The sequence below is a fragment of the Bombyx mori genome, chromosome 2, assembly GCF_030269925.1.
Source record: "Bombyx mori chromosome 2, ASM3026992v2".
NCBI classification, from domain to species: Eukaryota; Metazoa; Arthropoda; class Insecta; order Lepidoptera; family Bombycidae; genus Bombyx; species Bombyx mori.
The window spans coordinates 3,120,509-3,138,974 of NC_085108.1; the positions used below are offsets into that span (position 1 = coordinate 3,120,509).

General features: G+C 36.7%; 2 protein-coding genes across 4 annotated transcripts in view; one reads left to right on the plus strand and one right to left on the minus strand.

Annotated features, from left to right (window-relative positions):
- The window catches only part of LOC101743956 (acyl-CoA-binding domain-containing protein 5), a 43,421-nt gene extending 38,034 nt beyond the window's left edge, over positions 1 to 5,387 (plus strand). For both annotated transcript variants that reach the window (XM_004933206.5, XM_012696458.4), the window contains exons 7-9: positions 200 to 300; positions 1,083 to 1,204; positions 1,646 to 5,387. In XM_004933206.5, the coding sequence (XP_004933263.1) occupies positions 200 to 300; positions 1,083 to 1,204; position 1,646 (224 nt within the window). In that variant the 3' untranslated portion in view covers positions 1,647 to 5,387. The remainder of the gene's footprint in view (positions 1 to 199; positions 301 to 1,082; positions 1,205 to 1,645) is intronic.
- Positions 5,388 to 6,256: 869 nt separating this feature from the next.
- Positions 6,257 to 18,466, minus strand: part of LOC101744534 (probable serine/threonine-protein kinase DDB_G0278901) — a 32,555-nt gene continuing 20,345 nt past the window's right edge. For both annotated transcript variants that reach the window (XM_038015155.2, XM_038015163.2), the window contains exon 14: positions 6,257 to 17,749. In XM_038015155.2, the coding sequence (XP_037871083.1) occupies positions 17,561 to 17,749 (189 nt within the window). In that variant the 3' untranslated portion in view covers positions 6,257 to 17,560. The remainder of the gene's footprint in view (positions 17,750 to 18,466) is intronic.

Genomic DNA, 18,466 nt, shown 5'->3' on the forward strand with positions numbered 1-18,466 from the left:
TGTTTTATTCGTACCCAGTCGCTGGTATCCCAAGGGGCCGTTCCGGTTACGAATCATCCATTTCAGAACTCGTCGCGGCCCGACTGGCTAGACGTCCGACGTCTCTGACAGTTGCCTGGTCATGTATACTATCACTGTCATATAAACTGTCGCTGGCATGTATACTGTCATGTACACTGTCACTGTCATACGTTTTCAGATTTGAAGGTCCTAGAGCAGTTGCCCGGGACACTGGCGCGGCTTGAGGCCGACGTGGCCGCGCTCAGGAAGGCCGTCGAGGGGGACCGAAGGATATTGGACGTGAGTTTGTTTCCCGCGTTAATCCGAACTCACTAGCTATATTATTATGCGTACGGTCTGCAGAATTGCACGGATAATAACTACTAGATAAACTAGACGTTTTGTTGTTATGACTACAGCACGTACTCCCAGTGCGGCACATAACGAGTCCGCACTGACCTCGTTGTGCTCTCACTTGACCGCCGCTAAACTCGCATTGAGGTAGCGTTCGTCCCCCGATACATGATGGCGTTAGTTATATTCCCCTAGACACAGATGTCGTTAGTTGCATTCCCCTATACACAGGTGGCATTAGTTACGTTTCCATATACATAGATGGCGTTAGTTAGGCTCACTAAATATAGATGGCGTTTGTTAGGTTCCCCTATACATAGATGGCATTAGTTGCAGCTCAATACGACCTTCTATCTGTACTATCCATGCACTTTTGTAGGCGAATGTACTGAAGGACGTCCTCATGAAATATTTCCACGGCGATTCAATAGCGCCAGGACGGCAGGTGCTATCGTCGCGGCAGATTATGCCGCGAAGCAGTGATGCCTTCCGGTTTTTACGGGTGGGGCAGTCATACCATACCACTGGTCGACTGGTTCCACTCGTCTATACATTTTCAGTAGCAATGTTAATATTAATGTAATTAATATAACTGTAATTAAAATAAATATAGTTGATGTAATATTTAAAAACCTTGCAAGAAATGAATGTCCTTCGCTTTTGAAATGCGTTTTAGTATGTTTTTATTAATAAAAATATTGAGCTTCTATTTGTTGGTTCGTTTTCAGCAAGTTTCAGGCGGCTGGCGTTGGCCGTGGCAGGAGCTGAGCCCCCCCACATTGGCAGTGTTATTGTTATGGCCGTTGCTTCTGTACCGGCTCGCCAGACGCAACAGAAGCGCCCTGCAATGGTCAGTATTGTGTGCTTGTTAGCGATACAATGGCGATTCTTTGTACTGTAAAAATTTATGACACGTGTGTAAACTTTTTTACTGGTGGTAGAACGTCTTAAGTCTGAGCGGGTAGGTACCACCGCCCTGCCTATTTCTGCCGCGCAGCAGTAATGCGTTTCGGCTTGAAGGGTGGGGCAACCGTTGTAACTATACTGAGATCTTAGAACTTATATCTCAAGGTGGGTGGCGCATTTACATTGTAGATGTCTATGGGCTCCAGTGACTTAACACCAGGTTTTTTTTTATTTCCTTATAGGCAGATGAGCATACGGCCCACCTGATGGTGATTGGTTATCGTGGCTCATGGAGGTCAGCTAAAATCGATTATAAACGACTCGATCGTGTGAACTATGTCGTACCTTCACATACACGGATTTTAATGTGTAACAATGATTACAGATGTCGAATGTTTGAGGAACGTTACCCACAGAAACTGGATAAAAGATTGAGAAGCAGCGACTCGCACCGCCTTGCACGTGATAAGCGTTCATATAATCAATTAAAAAAAATACCAAAATAATTATAGAAATTGAATATTAAAAATAAAAAAGGTTAACACGCCGTGATTACGATTTACAATGTCACCTTGCGAATCGAAGGAAAATCGATTTTAATATAAACAATCGACTAATTATAGTTTTCGATTAATCGATTTGAAAATTAAAAATTAATCGAATTGTCTCTGAATATATATCGACGCTTGAAAGGCAAACGTGACTAAGCGACCATGCGTGAACTTTACAGTAGACTAATTTAAAGTTGAAATACCTGAAGAAAATTCTATCTTAACGAATCTAGCTGTAGGATTGAAATGATTTTAATGGACCTAGAAATATATTTTTTATTTGCGCATCGAATATGGTTATTGCCTATCATTTATGTACAAAGCAGTTATTGTCGCTTAGTCACGTTTGCCTTTCAAGCGTCGATATGTTGTTTTGTATTAAATAATGTACGCCCTGTACTTAGAAGACATTCCTATTAGGATAGTTAATACTAATTAAAATAAAACATTTTTCATCTGACACAAAGATAAGATTCAATTGTATTTATTTATTAAATATGTTATTCTTTAATTTAATTAAATCTTTAGAGTGAAATAAATTATGTCACTCCCTAAAAAATACAATTCTCCGTTTACCTCATCAAAAGAAGTTTAACTTATTGAAAATTGTAATCATAGTGTTGCAAGCCTTGAAAAAAAAAAACATTGAAACGGTATAGTACAAATTGTGGTTGGCAACACGAAGCTTTCAAGACTTCGGTGTTAGATTAAGCAAACACAAGTCGGCCATTCGATTTGAGGTGTTTTTTTGATACAAAAAACGTCAATATATATATATGTATTATAAAACAGGAGTGAAAAGGTGAGGGATGAAAAGTTGTTTGGTTTAAGCGACATTTTAGCAACTTTACAAGAGAGCCATTTAAAAGTTTTTTTTATTATGGGATATTACGACCTGGTAACTGAGACCTTTAGGTCAAGTCTTATTTGAATTTTTAATCTTATTTTTATGAAAAATGATAATATGGAGTGAAATGAAATGAAGATGATTAAATTGAGATATTAATCAACTGGGATAAAATTAAATGAAATGATATGGGATGAAATATAATTTCAGTAAAATGGTGTTTATTTACTGACATTTTTTTCAGTAGACTTTTTGGGGGATCTCGAGAACTTACGTCCAGCGACTTTGTTTCATTTTCCCACATTTGTGCACTTTCACAGATATTAAACAGTTAATTAACCACCTTTAATACACATTTAAACCTGAAGAAACACTAAATAGACAAAATAAAACAAATCACACAACTTCACTCCTCGCGCTCCCGCCAAAAAGTCCATTCAAAGTTTAAGATTTGGAAAAAATATCCTAACAAAAAAAACTTCTTCAGCTATGAATAACTGGGGTAAACTTAATTGACGTTCAATTAAAAACCATCGAACTGTTGATGCAAATACCAAATAAAGCCTTTAATTACAAAGATAAATATGGCGTATTAACCGTAATGTTGCTTAACCCAAATATCCTTTTACCCTTTAATATATTGTATACCTATTATATAAATCTTTTTAGATGTAACAATAAGATTGATGAAGACAATTATACTTGTAATTGTTTTTTTTTATATCGACGCTTGAAAGGCAAACGTGACTAAGCGACAACGCGTGAACTTTACAGTAGACTAATTTAAAGTTGAAATACCTGAAAAAAATTCTATTTTAACGAATCTACCTGTAGGATCGAAATGATTTTAATAGACCTAGAAATATATTTTTTTTGCGCATCGAATATGGTTATTGCCTATCATTTATGTACAAAGCAGTTATTGTCGCTTAGTCACGTTGCCTTTCAAGCGTCGATATACAATAATATTACAGTCAAACAGTATGTGGGTCAAAAATTTTGTGATGCTTAACAGAGATGTGCGTTTTCAAAATTCAACGCGAAATCTAATATTATCGTACTCTATCTCGCTCGCACTCGTATTAATAGCGCGAGCCGAGAGCGAGACAGCACGTTTTGATGAATTTCGTCGTCTGTCCAACACATTCGGTTTTGTTTGGTTACGTTTTTAAAATAATTTTAATGTGATATTTAGTTTTAAAATGATTAGAACGAAAATAAGTTTAATACACTTTTTTAAGTGTGTTTACTTTATTCACAATCAAATGAAATGGAAATAATATATTTTAAACAATATTTTAGCGTAGATTTCTATCAAATGGCGTCATTGAGACGATCTTTGGATCAGCTCGTGCACTTGGTACTAAGTTTATGTGAATCCAATCGTTACCGTAGGCTGTGGTACAGTCAACAAAAAAAGTCGAAACAAAAATTTAGTTATTAATTCTATTATCGTTCTCAATAATCACAGACGTATTTTTTTTCGCGTTTGTAGCGTTAGAGGTTGGTAGAGAAAGAAATTTCAATTTCGTTTTTGTCGACTGTACCAGTTTTACATATTTTTTTCATTCAAACAATCATCATAATCGCTAAGTCACGTTTCAATTCTATTGTAAAATGTTTTGAGGCCAAGGGAAAAGTTTAACAAGGAAAAGTTAAGTAGAAATGAATTTAATTATTTTTTTAAGGGATTTTATGACCTGGTAATTGAGACCTTTAAGTCACGTCTTATTTTAATGTATATTCATATTTTTATGAAAAATGATATTATGGAGTGAAATGAAATGAAGATGATTAATTTGAGACATTCATCAACTGGAATGAAATTAAATGAGATGATATGAGATGAAATATAATCTCAGTAAAATGGTGGTCATTTACTAAGATTTTTTCGAAGCTACGTCCAGCGGCTTTGTTTAATTTTCCCACATTTGTGCACTTTCACAGATATTAAACAGTTAATAAACCACCATTATTACACATTTAAACCCGAAGAAACACTAAATAGACAAAATAAAACAAATCACACAACTTGACGCCTCGCGTTCCCGCCAAAAAGTCCAAAATGAATTTAACTCTTTTATGACAGTATTTATCTGTCAATTTTGAGTTTCGTATAAATGACACAGGTTTCTTTCTTTACTCAGTACAAAATTCTTTTGAAATATATGTATCGTAAATCTAGATTTTATAATGCTGATTTGCGTTTAGGTTGAAATATTTCCTAAAAACTATTTCTGTGTTGCGCCTTGTATTGTTTTAATATGAGAACATAAATTGAGTTTACCAATAAATTTTATTTTTTTTGTTAAAATAATAGTTAAAAAAACTAAAAAACACGCTTTATATAAAATTCAACTAAAAAATAGAAAATAAAATTTAATTGAAAATAGTGTAAAAAAAAATTTTTTATTGTAAAAAAAGCGTGGGGTGCATGGTGTTATTAGTTATAAAATATTTTTCTGTCAGACATATGAGTAGAAAAAATATTATTTCAATAATATCTTAAAAAGCACGGTCAATTACAAACATACAAACATACATACAAGTGAAGTTAATATAAAGCGTGTAAAAAAGTATATTACGTATCAACTCTAAAGTTTTCCTTGTTCAACTTAATGCATTTGTAAATAAATACCTAATGGATATAGGTGTTAAGTGGACAATTATAGATTTATTTTTTGTTTGTTTTAATTATGTAATAAAGGGGATTTTTATTAAAATAATAATAGTTTTTTTATTTTTTGCTGTATGTCAAGAACCAGCCTAAAGGATAAGGCTGCACTTGTACCCCGCGTTTGCGATCGTGTGATCGATTCGACGCAGGTAAGTATCAAAATACTAACGGAATATAAAATAGATATTGTGGAGAGATATAACGACGGAGGAAAGAAAGAGAGCGTGATATTGCTCGGTAGACCGAAGGTCCAAATGTTTTTTCTCTTTTTTTCCTACCTAAACTGATAGATAGCCTTGAGAGGCTATTTCAGCGTAATCATAACTAATAGTGAGCTCACGGGGCTCAAACCTGACGACGTTGCTAACACGAACCCTAGCAAGAGCCGACGAGGACGATGTGCTTGTGGTACCTAAAAGCACCGTTAGTGGATCGGGAGGATCCGAAATGACGTGTTTTGGGCGACGTGGACTGCTTTCCATTCTGTCCGCAGGATCGGGAATGGGTCTGTTGTTTTTTTTTTCTTACCTAAGTTGAGAGCCTTGAGAGGCTATTTCAGCGTAACCTTAACTACTAGGTGAGCTCTCGGGGCTCAAACCTGACGATGTTGCTAACACAAACCCTAGCAAGAGCCGTGCTTCGCAGAATCTACCACCGGATCGGAAACGCGACCCACTGAGAAGATCCAGGGAGAAACTCAGTGGGCTCTGTCTGTGGGTTAATTTACTTGTCGAGCCCTTCGTCGCAAGCGACGGGAACAACAACATTCTTGTATATATGCAAGCTTATCTTGAAAATGTACGCGAGATTCAGGCATCTGTCAAAGATCTTGCGTTGTATGATGGTTACTCGCCACAATATGGCAAAAAACATATCAACATAGGAACATAGGAAAATAGTTTTAAATAAAAGACGAAAACGTATATTAAAAACATTATATTATATTCCGTACGCGAAAATTACTCGTTACAATAATAATACCAACAAGCGCATAAATTGAACCGAAGAAGCATAAAAATCACAACTAGATTTTGTACAATGAATATTGCTTGTTTCTAAATAGTCACTTTTTAGTTCACACCCATTACGTTACGTTTGTAGTTTTCCAATGACAGCACAAGAGCGCATTATGCGGCATAATGCTCAACGTTGAATGTTCCAACTACAGCAACGCTTCGCAGAATCGAGCACTCTCAAAAGTACTGCTCTCGCGTGATACTCGCGATCGATACCGACTCAGTGACAGAAAATTGACAAGTGTTTTTTCTTTAAGTTGGCATTGATCGAAATTTTGTTTATATTATCGTTAGTAATATTATTTTATGTTGAAAAAAATTCTAAGGCTTTCGTTTCGTCGTAGTTTCTTAGAAATAATCAATGTTATAGTAATCGGCAAACTTCTTGAGCAAATGACCTTGACTGCGCAGAACCGAATTTTAGATCACTTTGGTGGTGAGGGTGAGGCGCGACGGCAGGGGAAATCGTATCGAGCGCGTTATTGGTAGATCAGTCGAACCTTGCGTCCCGCACCGCGCCCTCATTCCGCTTGCTCCCATAAGTACGCTTGCGTACAGTGGAAAGTCTATCGTTATTAATCGTTAAGTTATTTGTTATAATTGCTTGTGGACTTTGTTGCCATTGCTATTTGTTGAGTGTTTGTTGATTTTTTATAAAACATACACTATGCCATGACAAACTGGTGTAGTACTTAAAAGAAAGGGTAGAAAATTTGTGTACGACGTATATTGCTTCATTATAAAACAGGGGAAGAATGATATGGAAAAATTAAAACAGACTTCGGAAGCAACAAAAACATCAGTGAGTACTGTTAGGTGCATTATTAACGAAGCTAAAGGCTCTGGCTTGCTCGCCGTGTTTCGGACTCCGGGTAAGAAAAGATCAGGGAAGAAGAAAGTTACCGGAATGGATAGTTTCGTTCAATCTGTAATAAAAAGATGTAATCATAATAACTACATAACAAGCAGCGAAACTCCGTACCGTAGAAAGGCTTCGAAAAATTTAAAGAAGATATAAATTTTAATGGCTCGGAATGAAGCTTACGACGAATTATGAAAGAGCTAGGCTTCAGATGAAAAAAAGAACAGAAAATAATCGGAAGCTGGTAAATGAAAAAAGTAACATTCGATTACTACGAATCGAATATCTTCAAAAAATAATTAATTATAGAAAAAAAGGAGGCCGAATCGACCGAGTTGTAAACTACGCCGATGAGCCCTATGTCGACTCATCACGATGATAGCGACTCGGGTGATGAAAACAGTGATGATGATGATGGTCAAGATTGTGATAACGAAAAAAAAATTACAAATACCAGCTTCGCTTTAACTGAACCAAGATCTGGCAACAGCTCTAATTTTGACTTAATAGAAGGAATATCTATTTTACCCCAAGATTAAATTATTACAATTATTAACCTATATGTTTTGTTGATGTTCTAATAAATATATAAATAAATAGTTGATTTTAATAATTTAATAGCATTATGACGCAGAGTAAGTAATGTTTTTGCACGTGAGTGTACCATGCGCAAACTTACCCCCACTACGTCAACAAATGCTCAAGAAGTTTGCCGGTTATTATAATTAAAACTGTACTAACTTAGCGCACTCTGCTGATGCATTTGAAAACTAATTCACGTCCCAATTAAGCTTCAGCATAATTCGGCATTGCGCGTCACTGAGTCGCATTATGCTCTGTAATTGGAAAACTACCGTTATGTGCTTAGTGCGACTTTTTAAAATTTCTCGATCGCGTACAGTCCCTACGTTTGCCGCTAGGGGCGCTGTTTCAATTCCATACAAATAAGAGTTAACTTTTACGCTATCGAGAACGTTAAAAAACTCGGACTAAACACACGGATCTTTTTGTGAAAATCAACGTAATACATTCTGTCAGCGGTTACATTTTGAAATACATGAAATACGCAACCCAGTGTATTGTATATCGACGGATGAAAGCGGAATTGTCGTAACATGAAAATTGCCAACTGTACACTAGAGCCATTTTTATATTATATAATGCTAACTGGCCCTTTTAAACCTTCTCTGGACTTCCACAAATAATTCAACACCGAAATTAGCTAAATCAGTCCAGCCGTTCTCGAGTTTTAGCGAGACTAACGAACAGCAATTCATTTTTTTATATCGACGCCTGAAAGGCAAACGTGACTAAGCGACAATGCGTGAACTAGACTAATTTAAAGTTGAAATACCCTGAAAACAAAATTTATTTTAACGAATCTAGCTGTAGTGGAATCTAGCTAGTAGCTGTAGGATTGAAATGATTTTAATAGATCTCATCGAATATGGTTATTGCCTATCATTTATGTACAAAGCAGTTATTGTTGCTTAGTCATGTTTGCCTTTCAAGCGTCGATATATAATTAGAACATAGGTAATATGGTAAAAAGTGTTTTAGCCCAAAATGCAAGTTACGACATTTAAACTTTCTCTCGTCGATATAGTTATGTCGGGTTTTATTGTCGATCATGTTAACTTGCATTACGGCCACATACGTACAAACAAAATAATATGTCTATGTGTATTTAAAAAGCCAAAAACGAATAAACTTTTAATTCATTTCATTTTGAAAATTGGTCAAATCGCACGCTTGTATTGTTAATATATGATATAATGCAAATTGAAAAACAATTAGCGATACAGAACTTCGAAGTTTTTGAGAAAAAAGGATTTACTTTAAAAAAAATATGCACGAATAAAAAATGAGTTTTAGAAGATTAAGCCGAAGGTTTTGAATCACTTCATATTTATAATGACATTGACGTAACCGCTGACAGAACCAAAAAGATGATGAGGCAAGAGGATGATGAACATACATGACAGTTAAACTTCTCATTTGTTTAATCATTTCTAATTTCCATCGTAACATGTTTTAATATTATAACTTTCTTTGTAATTAAAATTTGTAATTTACGTAACTCTTTGTAGATTTTTTGATGTATTTTTGATGTAAACTTTCCGTCATAGAGTATAAATATATTGAGTATACAAAAAAACTTGGTCTTATATTATATTCTTAAAATTCAAAAACTATTTCACGTTACTTCAATATTGAAGTATAAGCTCGTGATTTTGATTTTGAATCCGATTTTTATCCAATTGAGTAAAAGTTAGAAGAAAAAAAAAAGATTTCCTACTTCTCAGCTTAATATTTATACTCTATGACATTTTATATTATTACATTTTATTATTGCTTATGACTTACATAAATTTTATGGTTACAATATCATCAACTGTTTTTATAATTTTTTTATTTTTATATATATATATATTTCCGATTCGTTAATACTATAATATTTTATATTATTACGTGCGAGAATTGTATAATAATAATAACAGAAGAATGTTTAAAAACGGAACGATCTCAATCAAAATTTAACATTGACTACGTAAACTTTGGATGTGGCTTTCGAAGAGACGTTCAAAAAACTCATCCAATTTTACTGTTGTAAAACATTGACAGGCGAGCACGGGTCATTAACAGTGCCAATACTCCGATAACCAGATATCGATAGGAAAACAAACGAATACATTGTTTTATTAACCCTTTGACTGCCATGTAGGTCACTGGTGCCCTACGTGACGCACTGAAGTAATTATGTCAATTTCTGTTAGTAAGCACCGGAATTGCCTTTGTCTTTTTTTGTTTTTAATGTATGTATCTTAGCATCTTCGGATTCGTCTTTCCTAGAGTCTACTAGATATTCTAGCACCTTAGTAAGAAGATCGAAGACAGAAATCGACATAATTACTTTAGTGCCCCACGTAGGGCATCGCTGACCTACACGGCAGTCAACGTGTTAAGTTGTATTAAGAGACGTTAATTTATCAATAAATTATCCCATTGCAATCAATGTTAAATTCAGACACTATTAAAAATAAGTTAACATATAAAACACGAGAACAGTAAGTAGCTTTTGACATCATAACTAGAGAGGTCGGATTTCTCTTGAAATAGCTTGTAAAGTAAATAAGACGGTACACTTATAACGCATTTTCATATTACGCGATTTCAGACCCTCGTATAACACGGTTCTTCTCCCATATAACGCGGGGATCTCACACGAGATTATATTTCTGTACTGTGAAATTTAAAATGATTTGTAAAGCTCATAATTAATTTCGCGCACCTCTGCACATTATGTCAATTGTGTTGTTATAAAACCAAATCAAATTAATTTATTAAATTTGTGTTCTTTGTTTTTGAATTGTAAAAACCTTGTACAAAAAAAACTAAATATAAAAATAATAGAATTATGTTCTTCTACTTAACTTACAAATATTTGCATATTATATTTGTACATAACGCGTTATATGGGGTCATACAAGCGCATTATGCGAGATTAGCCCAACAACGCGTTTCCTATAACGCGGAACCAATCTACCGTGTTATACGGGGATACCGGGGTAATCCCGGTAAAATAATACAGTAATCTGTATACACTTATACAGAGATATTAACAAATACATTTTTCTTTTCTTGAAATCTCGACTTAACACCTAAGACTAAAAGGTTTAGATTTAATCGAACACTATATCTTCAAATGGTTGCATATATTCTACAATATATTAAAACGAATTATATGTTTAATGGATTTCCGACCTTATCTGTAACGAGTCAAGAGCCATTGCACTAAAGCACGCTTATAAATCGGTTATCTAGATTCACGAGTTACACAAACTGATGGTTTTTGTAATTTTCTTTTCGTAGTGCTCACTAGACGATAACACAGTACATTGCGGGTTCAATATCGAAAATATTGGACAAGCAATGAAACTTAGCTTGGAAATAAACTGTTTTTGTTTAAACCGTCAAAGAATACAATTGAGATGTGACATGAAAGTACCCACAATATTTTTTTTTACATTTGTGGGTGAACGAGCTTATGGCCCAGTTGGTATTCAGTGCTTACCAGGATCAAAGGACCGACTGCCGTCAACCGCCCTTAGATAAGAAATCGAAGAGGGTAACATAAAAAAAGGTTTTTTTTAATAATAAAATAACAAATTCCCGGATTAGCATTCTAGGCCACCGATATATAAACATGCCTTAAATAAATTAGTTATCAACTTAAATATCACTTATAATAATAATTATACAGTAACATTTGGGAATAGTGATTATTTGTAGACATGTGATAAGCGATTTTTAAATGACAATCTGTCAACTTCGTTCCGGGGTAAAATTTAAAATACTTCAGACCGCGCGTCTGGTGTTCTATTATTAAATGACTTGATCTCTCAACTTCGTTCCTGGGTAAAATTTAAAATACTTAAGACCGCGCGTCTGGTGTTATATTTTTAAACGACTGAATCCCTAACTTCGTTCCGGGATATAATTTAAAATACTTAAGACCGCGCGTCTGGTGTTCTATTTTTAAATGACTTGATCTCTCAACATCGTCCCGGGGTAAAATTTAAAATACTTAAGACCGTGCGTCTGGTGTTAGATCATTAGCAGGGTCAGACCTGACGTTAAGAGATAGAAACAGCGTCTCAGTCAGTGCCTCAGAATTTCATCAGTGAAACGCCTTTGGCAGCTGTAGTAGGAGCAAATCCATAATGGGTCGTTGTCCAATTTAAGCAGTTAATAGTCATCCTACTTATGATTTTGTTTCTCAAATTTTATGGCGTAAAATAATTGTTTTTGACTGTCACGAAATCTTATTACGTATGTAACACAGAATCGTAATACCAAATTTCGACCTTACGAACTCTGGGACGAGAGTCGTTTAACGCTAGCTAGCACCGAGACCGCACCCGAAGTTGACAGAGCATCACATTAAATCACAACAATATACAAATCAACTTTGAACTCTGAATGCATAAAACCAATTTTTACAACCTGGAATGATTACAGAATATAATAATAAAAACAAATAAAAAAAAAGTTACAATAAGAACGTCATTTATGTACAACAAAACAAAAATAATAATAGTAATAATAAAAAGATTAAAGCTTCAATGATGTTTAAAAATTGTACCTTCATATCAGACCTATTCAACAAACCGTTAACCTATAAAACTAGTAAAAAAAATTAATAAAAAAAAAACAAGGAATCAATAAAAATGGCTGCCAAAAATTAGCACTCGACTAAGCTATGTACATATACATCCATTAATTTAATATTATTCCGGAAAATACTGCGCTGAATCGTGTTGCTTGAAGTGTATTTACTGACAAATTTTATTGGTAAATTTTTCTTAAAATACAAATCGACAGATCATTGTAACATTTGTTTAATATTAATAATGTTAAAAATCGACTAAACAACATTGAAAAGATGAGAAATGCGAATACCAATACGTTTTTCAGATCAATGTGCTCGCGACAATAAGCTGTGTTTGTTTCGTGGATTCCCTCGTTAAGTTAATCTGGCATAACCATATTGGGTTACCAGCTTAGATACGAAAAGAAATTTTTTTTGGATGCAAGTGGACAATCATTTATAATCGACTACTTTCGAGTTTTTACAGATTTGTATTAAGATTAAATAAATGATAAATTAGCTTGGAACATTCCATATACATAATATTTACATATACCATATTTACACTTGGAACATCACGCACGGTCATCAGGTCCCAATTTAGGATTCCCTGTGTTATCGGCTACTAGAGAAATAGAGACTGATAAACAAACTATATCGCCTTTCCGCATTAAAAGTGTACAATTCCCCAAAATATTTAAAATTGAGTTAATATGCGTAAACATTTGGTATCACCAGTATTTTTCTCATAAATACTGTCAAAAGAGGGTAGTTTAGTTTTTCTTTTTTTTTTTAGTTTACCTATGTTTTTTTTTTTTTTTTTTTTTTTTTTTTTTTTTTTTTTTTTTTTTTTTTTTTTTTTTTTTTTTTTTTTTTTTTTTTTTTTTTTTTTTTTTATTGCCCTTGTAGGCAGACGAGCATACGGCCCACCTGATGGTGAGTGGTTACCGTCGCCCATGGACTTCAGCAATGCCAGGGGCAGAGCCAAGCCGCTGCCTACCGTTTAATACTCTCCACAAGCCTCGTTTGAAGAAGGACATGTCATAGCGCTCGGGAAACACCGTGGAGGGGAGCTCATTCCATAGCCGGATGGTACGTGGCAAAAAAGACCTCTGGAAACGCACTGTGGATGACCGTAGTGGCTCCAGGTAGTATGGATGAACTCTACTCCGGTGGCGGGCGGTGCGATGGTAAAAACGAGATGCCGGTATCATCTCGAACAATTCCTCAGAGCACTCCCCATGGAACATACGGTACAAAATGCAGAGGGAACCGAAGTCCCTCCGCAGACCCAGAGGCTCCAAACGATCCGTGAGAATGGGATTATCGACAATCCGAACGGCCCTCCTCTGTATGGAGTCAAATGGAAGAAGCTGGTATTTGGGAGCCCCGGCCCAGAGATGGGAGCAGTACTCCACGCGAGGCCGGACTTGTGCTTTATAAAGCAAAAGCCTTTGTCCAGGCGTGAAGTACCGCTTCGCTCTGTTGAGGACTCCCAGCATTTTGGACGCCAACTTGGCTTTGCCTTCCAGATGACTCCGAAACTGGACATCGCTCGAAATCTCGACCCCAAGTATCCCAATACTCTCGGAAGGTTGCAGGGATACTCCTTGGAATTGCGGCGCCATGACAAAGGGGTCCTTCTTCGCAGTGAACGCGCAAACTTGTGTCTTTATCGGGTTGAATTGAACCAAGTTCAATTCACCCCATTCGGAGACTCGCCTCAGAGAGTTCTCCACTTCAGACACAAGTTTAGATCGTCTCTCTTGCACCGCGCTCCGAGAGAGACTCTGATGGCCGATATATCGCGCATCCCCCGTGCTGTCATCCGCATAGCAATGCATGCCATCAATAGACAGCATGTCATTGATATACAGGATGAAAAGCGTGGGGGAGAGCACCGAACCTTGTGGAACGCCAGCGTTAATGGTCATGGTATCAGAGCAGTCACCGTCTACAACGACCATGATGCTCCGCCCATCCAAAAAGCTAGCGATCCACTTGCAGAGACCCTCGGGGATTCCGTAAGATGGTAGCTTCGACAGAAGTGCCCTATGCCAGACCCTGTCGAAGGCCTTCGCGATATCAAGGCTCACAGCAAGAGCCTCGCCCTTGCTCTCCAAGGCTTCAGCCCACCTGTGAGTAAGGTATACGAGAAGATCGCCAGCTGAGCGACCGTGACGGAAACCGTACTGTCGGTCACTGATCAGCTGGCGATCTTCAAGATACTTCAGGAGTTGTATATTTATTATTCGCTCCATCACCTTGGAAAGCAAGGAAGTTATCGCGATAGGCCTATAGCTCGATGGGTCCGACCGGTCACCCTTCTTGGGGATAGGGTGGACGTGGGCGGTCTTCCATGAAGACGGAACCCTGTTAGCGCAATAAGAGAGGCGATAAGATAAGAATATGTTTTGACTGCTATTAACAAAATTAATACATAATTTTATTTTACTTTAAAAGACAGATAATGTAACTGGTAAAAAATAAAAAATAGATGTTGCAAATATGACTAATATTAAAAATATTAAACGTTAAACCTTTAAAATACTCTCCTGTAAAATTTTTAAATTTTGAGATTATACAGTTTTAATGCGAGAAGACGATATATGTTTAAATATACACATGAATAGATAGTAAGCATCCAGACAAAGAGCAAATAAATGTTCATCACAAAAAAAATTTGCTCTATGCAAAAATCGAACCCACGACCCTTGGCGCAATAGTCAAAGCCGCTAATCGCTGCACCACGGAGTCAGTCTAGAGCTGTTTATTATAAATGTTTATAATATATGTAAGGAATTTGTGCATGTATATATATGTATGTGTGTATGTGTTTATATATACGAGTATATTTCAATTGATTGGAAAAACCGCGTGTAATTTGTTTCCAAATGATTCTTTTCCACCTGATGGTTGTCTGGAAGAGATTGCTCTTAGCGATAAGACCGCCAATTGTACTTTTTTTTGTATTTAACGTTTCGCATTGTTTTTTTTGTACAATAAAGAATGCTCTCTCTCTCTCTCTCTCTCTCTCTCTCTCTCTTTAGTACGATGGTAGATTCTGGGAAGCACTGCTCTTGTTAGAGCTAGTGTTAGCAAATTCTCTCAGGTTGAGCCCGTGAGCTCACCTACCTGTCTAGGCGTAGTCTCTTAGTCTACCAGCGAATAGGTAGGAAAAAAATCATCTATTTACTCATCTACGACCTTTGGGTAAGTATGAGATATATTGTCTTGGCGAGGATCGAATGAAAAGACAATGTGTTGACTGCGACTCTTCAAGATTTTGTTTCACGTAGCAAACCCGCATAAATGTGAATTTGGGAAACCTTAAAACACTGGAGGATTCGGAATCTCACACCGGGCATCATACCGTGCAAGGTACTCATAGAGACAAAGCCTAGCTTACTTGATAGGAGCTTTTACGGACGCAGCTTACTGTCGCGAGACGTATTGCAATTAAATTATACAATACTTATTCGAGATTAGGTAATATCAATTAAGAAAGAAGAAAAGAAAAAAAACATCGCAACATGATCAACTGTTACCACTTAAAAAATATTTAATTTAAAGTACAAAATTATTTCACGCATACTTTTATTCTTTTAATGGCAATAAATTGGCTTCTTGCGACGCCATTGTTGCCAGTATCGAAGTTAATAAAAATCTTTAATTATTTATTATTACGAATACTTTAAAATGGAATATGGAGCGGAATTTATTTTTATTTAATATATTTGAAATTGAAATCCGTTGGAATGAAATGATATGAAATAACGCCCTAGTAAAAATTGTGGAAGCTTATCGAGACTTAAATGAGCTTTTTTTAAGAGCCCCACGAGTCACGTCCAGCGACTTTATATCTTCCCACACTCGTGTACTTTCACAGATGCTTAAAGGTAAATGAACCAGTTATAAAAAAAAAAACACTAAATTATTGTAACAAATTCGCACAAGTTCGCTCTTAGCGTTCCCGCCAAAAGAGCCGTCAAAATACTTCAACAGTTAATACACAGTAATAGACAATCAGCACAGATAACACAAAAACATCGACTCGCCTGACCGAAACATTTATTGATACGACTTATTTTTTCTTATTGCTTAGATGGGTGGACGAGCTCACAGCACACTTGGCGTTAAGAGCTTACTGGAGCCCATAGACATCTACAACGTAAATACCACCACCCACCTTGAGATATGATTTCGGTCTCAGTATAGTTACAACGACTGCTCCGCCCATCAAACCGAAACGCATTACTGCTTCGCGGCAGAAATAGGCAGGGCGGTGGTACCTACCCGTGCGGACTCACAAGACGTCCTACCACCAGTAAAACGACTAAAACTAGCGATACATTGATGTTCGGACTTACGATTATCCGTTTGCCTATATTATCACAGTAAAACAAAAACAAAAACAAGCACGTGCCAGCACGAGATTCGATTCAGTCATCAATCTTCATGTTCATGACATTACTAACCGACTTTTAATATTAATGGAGGAGTTTATCGATTGGAGGTGTATGGTTTTTTTTTTCCGACATCCTTTTGTAATCAGACCTTCAGAAGTCTTAGCTGCCTTGTAATCCAAAAGACCCTTCCTATAAAAAGGGATATTGACGGTTTTCTAAAATTGCCAAATTAAACCGACTCCTCATACAGTCCGACTAAATGAAGACGACTGGTCATATAATCGGACTAAATGAAGACAATTGGTCATATAATACGACTAAACGAAGCCGACGCGTCGTACAATCCCACTAAATTAATATGACTCGTCATATAATCCGACTAAATTAATACGACTCAATATATAATCCGACTAAATTAACACGACTTGTTATATAATCTGAATAAATTGATACGATTCGTCATATAGTCCGACTAAATGAAGTCGACGCGTCATACAATCTGAATAAATTATTACGACTCGTCATATAATCCGACTAAATGAAAACGACTCGTCATATAATCCGACCAAATTAAGACGACTCGTCATATAATCCGACTAAATGAAGACGATTCGTTATATAATCCGACTAGATTAAGACAACTGGTCATATAGTCCGACTAAATGAAGGTGTCGATGATCCCGGACCTCACTTAAGACACTAGTTCGTTCAATGGGTGGAACGACATTCGTGTGTTACACTCCGAACATTTAGCACTCCTCAACCGAAGACACGTACGTAGAGCAACTACAGGGTGTTCCCCAGCATGACGCTGTCGTCGTACAGGCTCAGTCTGTTGGCGCTCTCCCGGCCCTTCTGAAGGGCTCGGTCGCGCCTGGCCTTGCGCAGGGCCACGGGAAGGTCGCCGGGGGTCTTGACCCGGCCCGCCGGCTTCACTAGTTTAACGTCGCTCACCGTGCTGAAGATGTCGCTTACCTGTCAACAAGAACGACCAATCATTACGACAAAGTTTTTGAAACTATAATTTTGAACATGATATTAAGAGATTTGAGATTTGAAAATAAAACGTAATTAATAGCACTTTTACGGTTTAATTTCGCGTTTTTATTATTATTATTATGTACTATTATTTATTGTAAGTATTTAGATTTAAATGATGACAAAAAAAACGCGAGAGCAAATCGTTAAAGTAATTTTAATGATGTCTATGATCCGAGGAAGTACTATTTTCTTTTTACTGCCCTTGTAGGCAGACGAGCATACGGTCCACCCGATGGTGAGTGTTTACCGTCGCCCATGGACTTCAGCAATGCCAGGGGCAGAGCCAAGCCGCTGTTTACTAAGCTAGAGATCAGAACGTAGATGAAAGCTTTTTTTTATGATTGAAAGATTACTGGTGGCCCGGAGGCCTTTCCAGTTCCACCAGGACAGGTCGACGAGCAAAGGCTCAGCCAGGAGGGGTGGGACTTCATAACAGCTGCCCGAGCACCTCCAAAGGAGACCTAACAACTCAAGAGCAATAGCTTCGCGAATGAATCTACCACCGGATCGAAATCGCGACCCGCTGAGAAGATCCGGCGAAAAACTCAGCGGGCTGATGCATGGGTTAGGTTGCACGTCGACTTCTTTCTCGAGTTCGACGAGTACGGTTACCGGGGTCCCTAAACCTGCTCCTAGTGTTAGAGTTGAAGG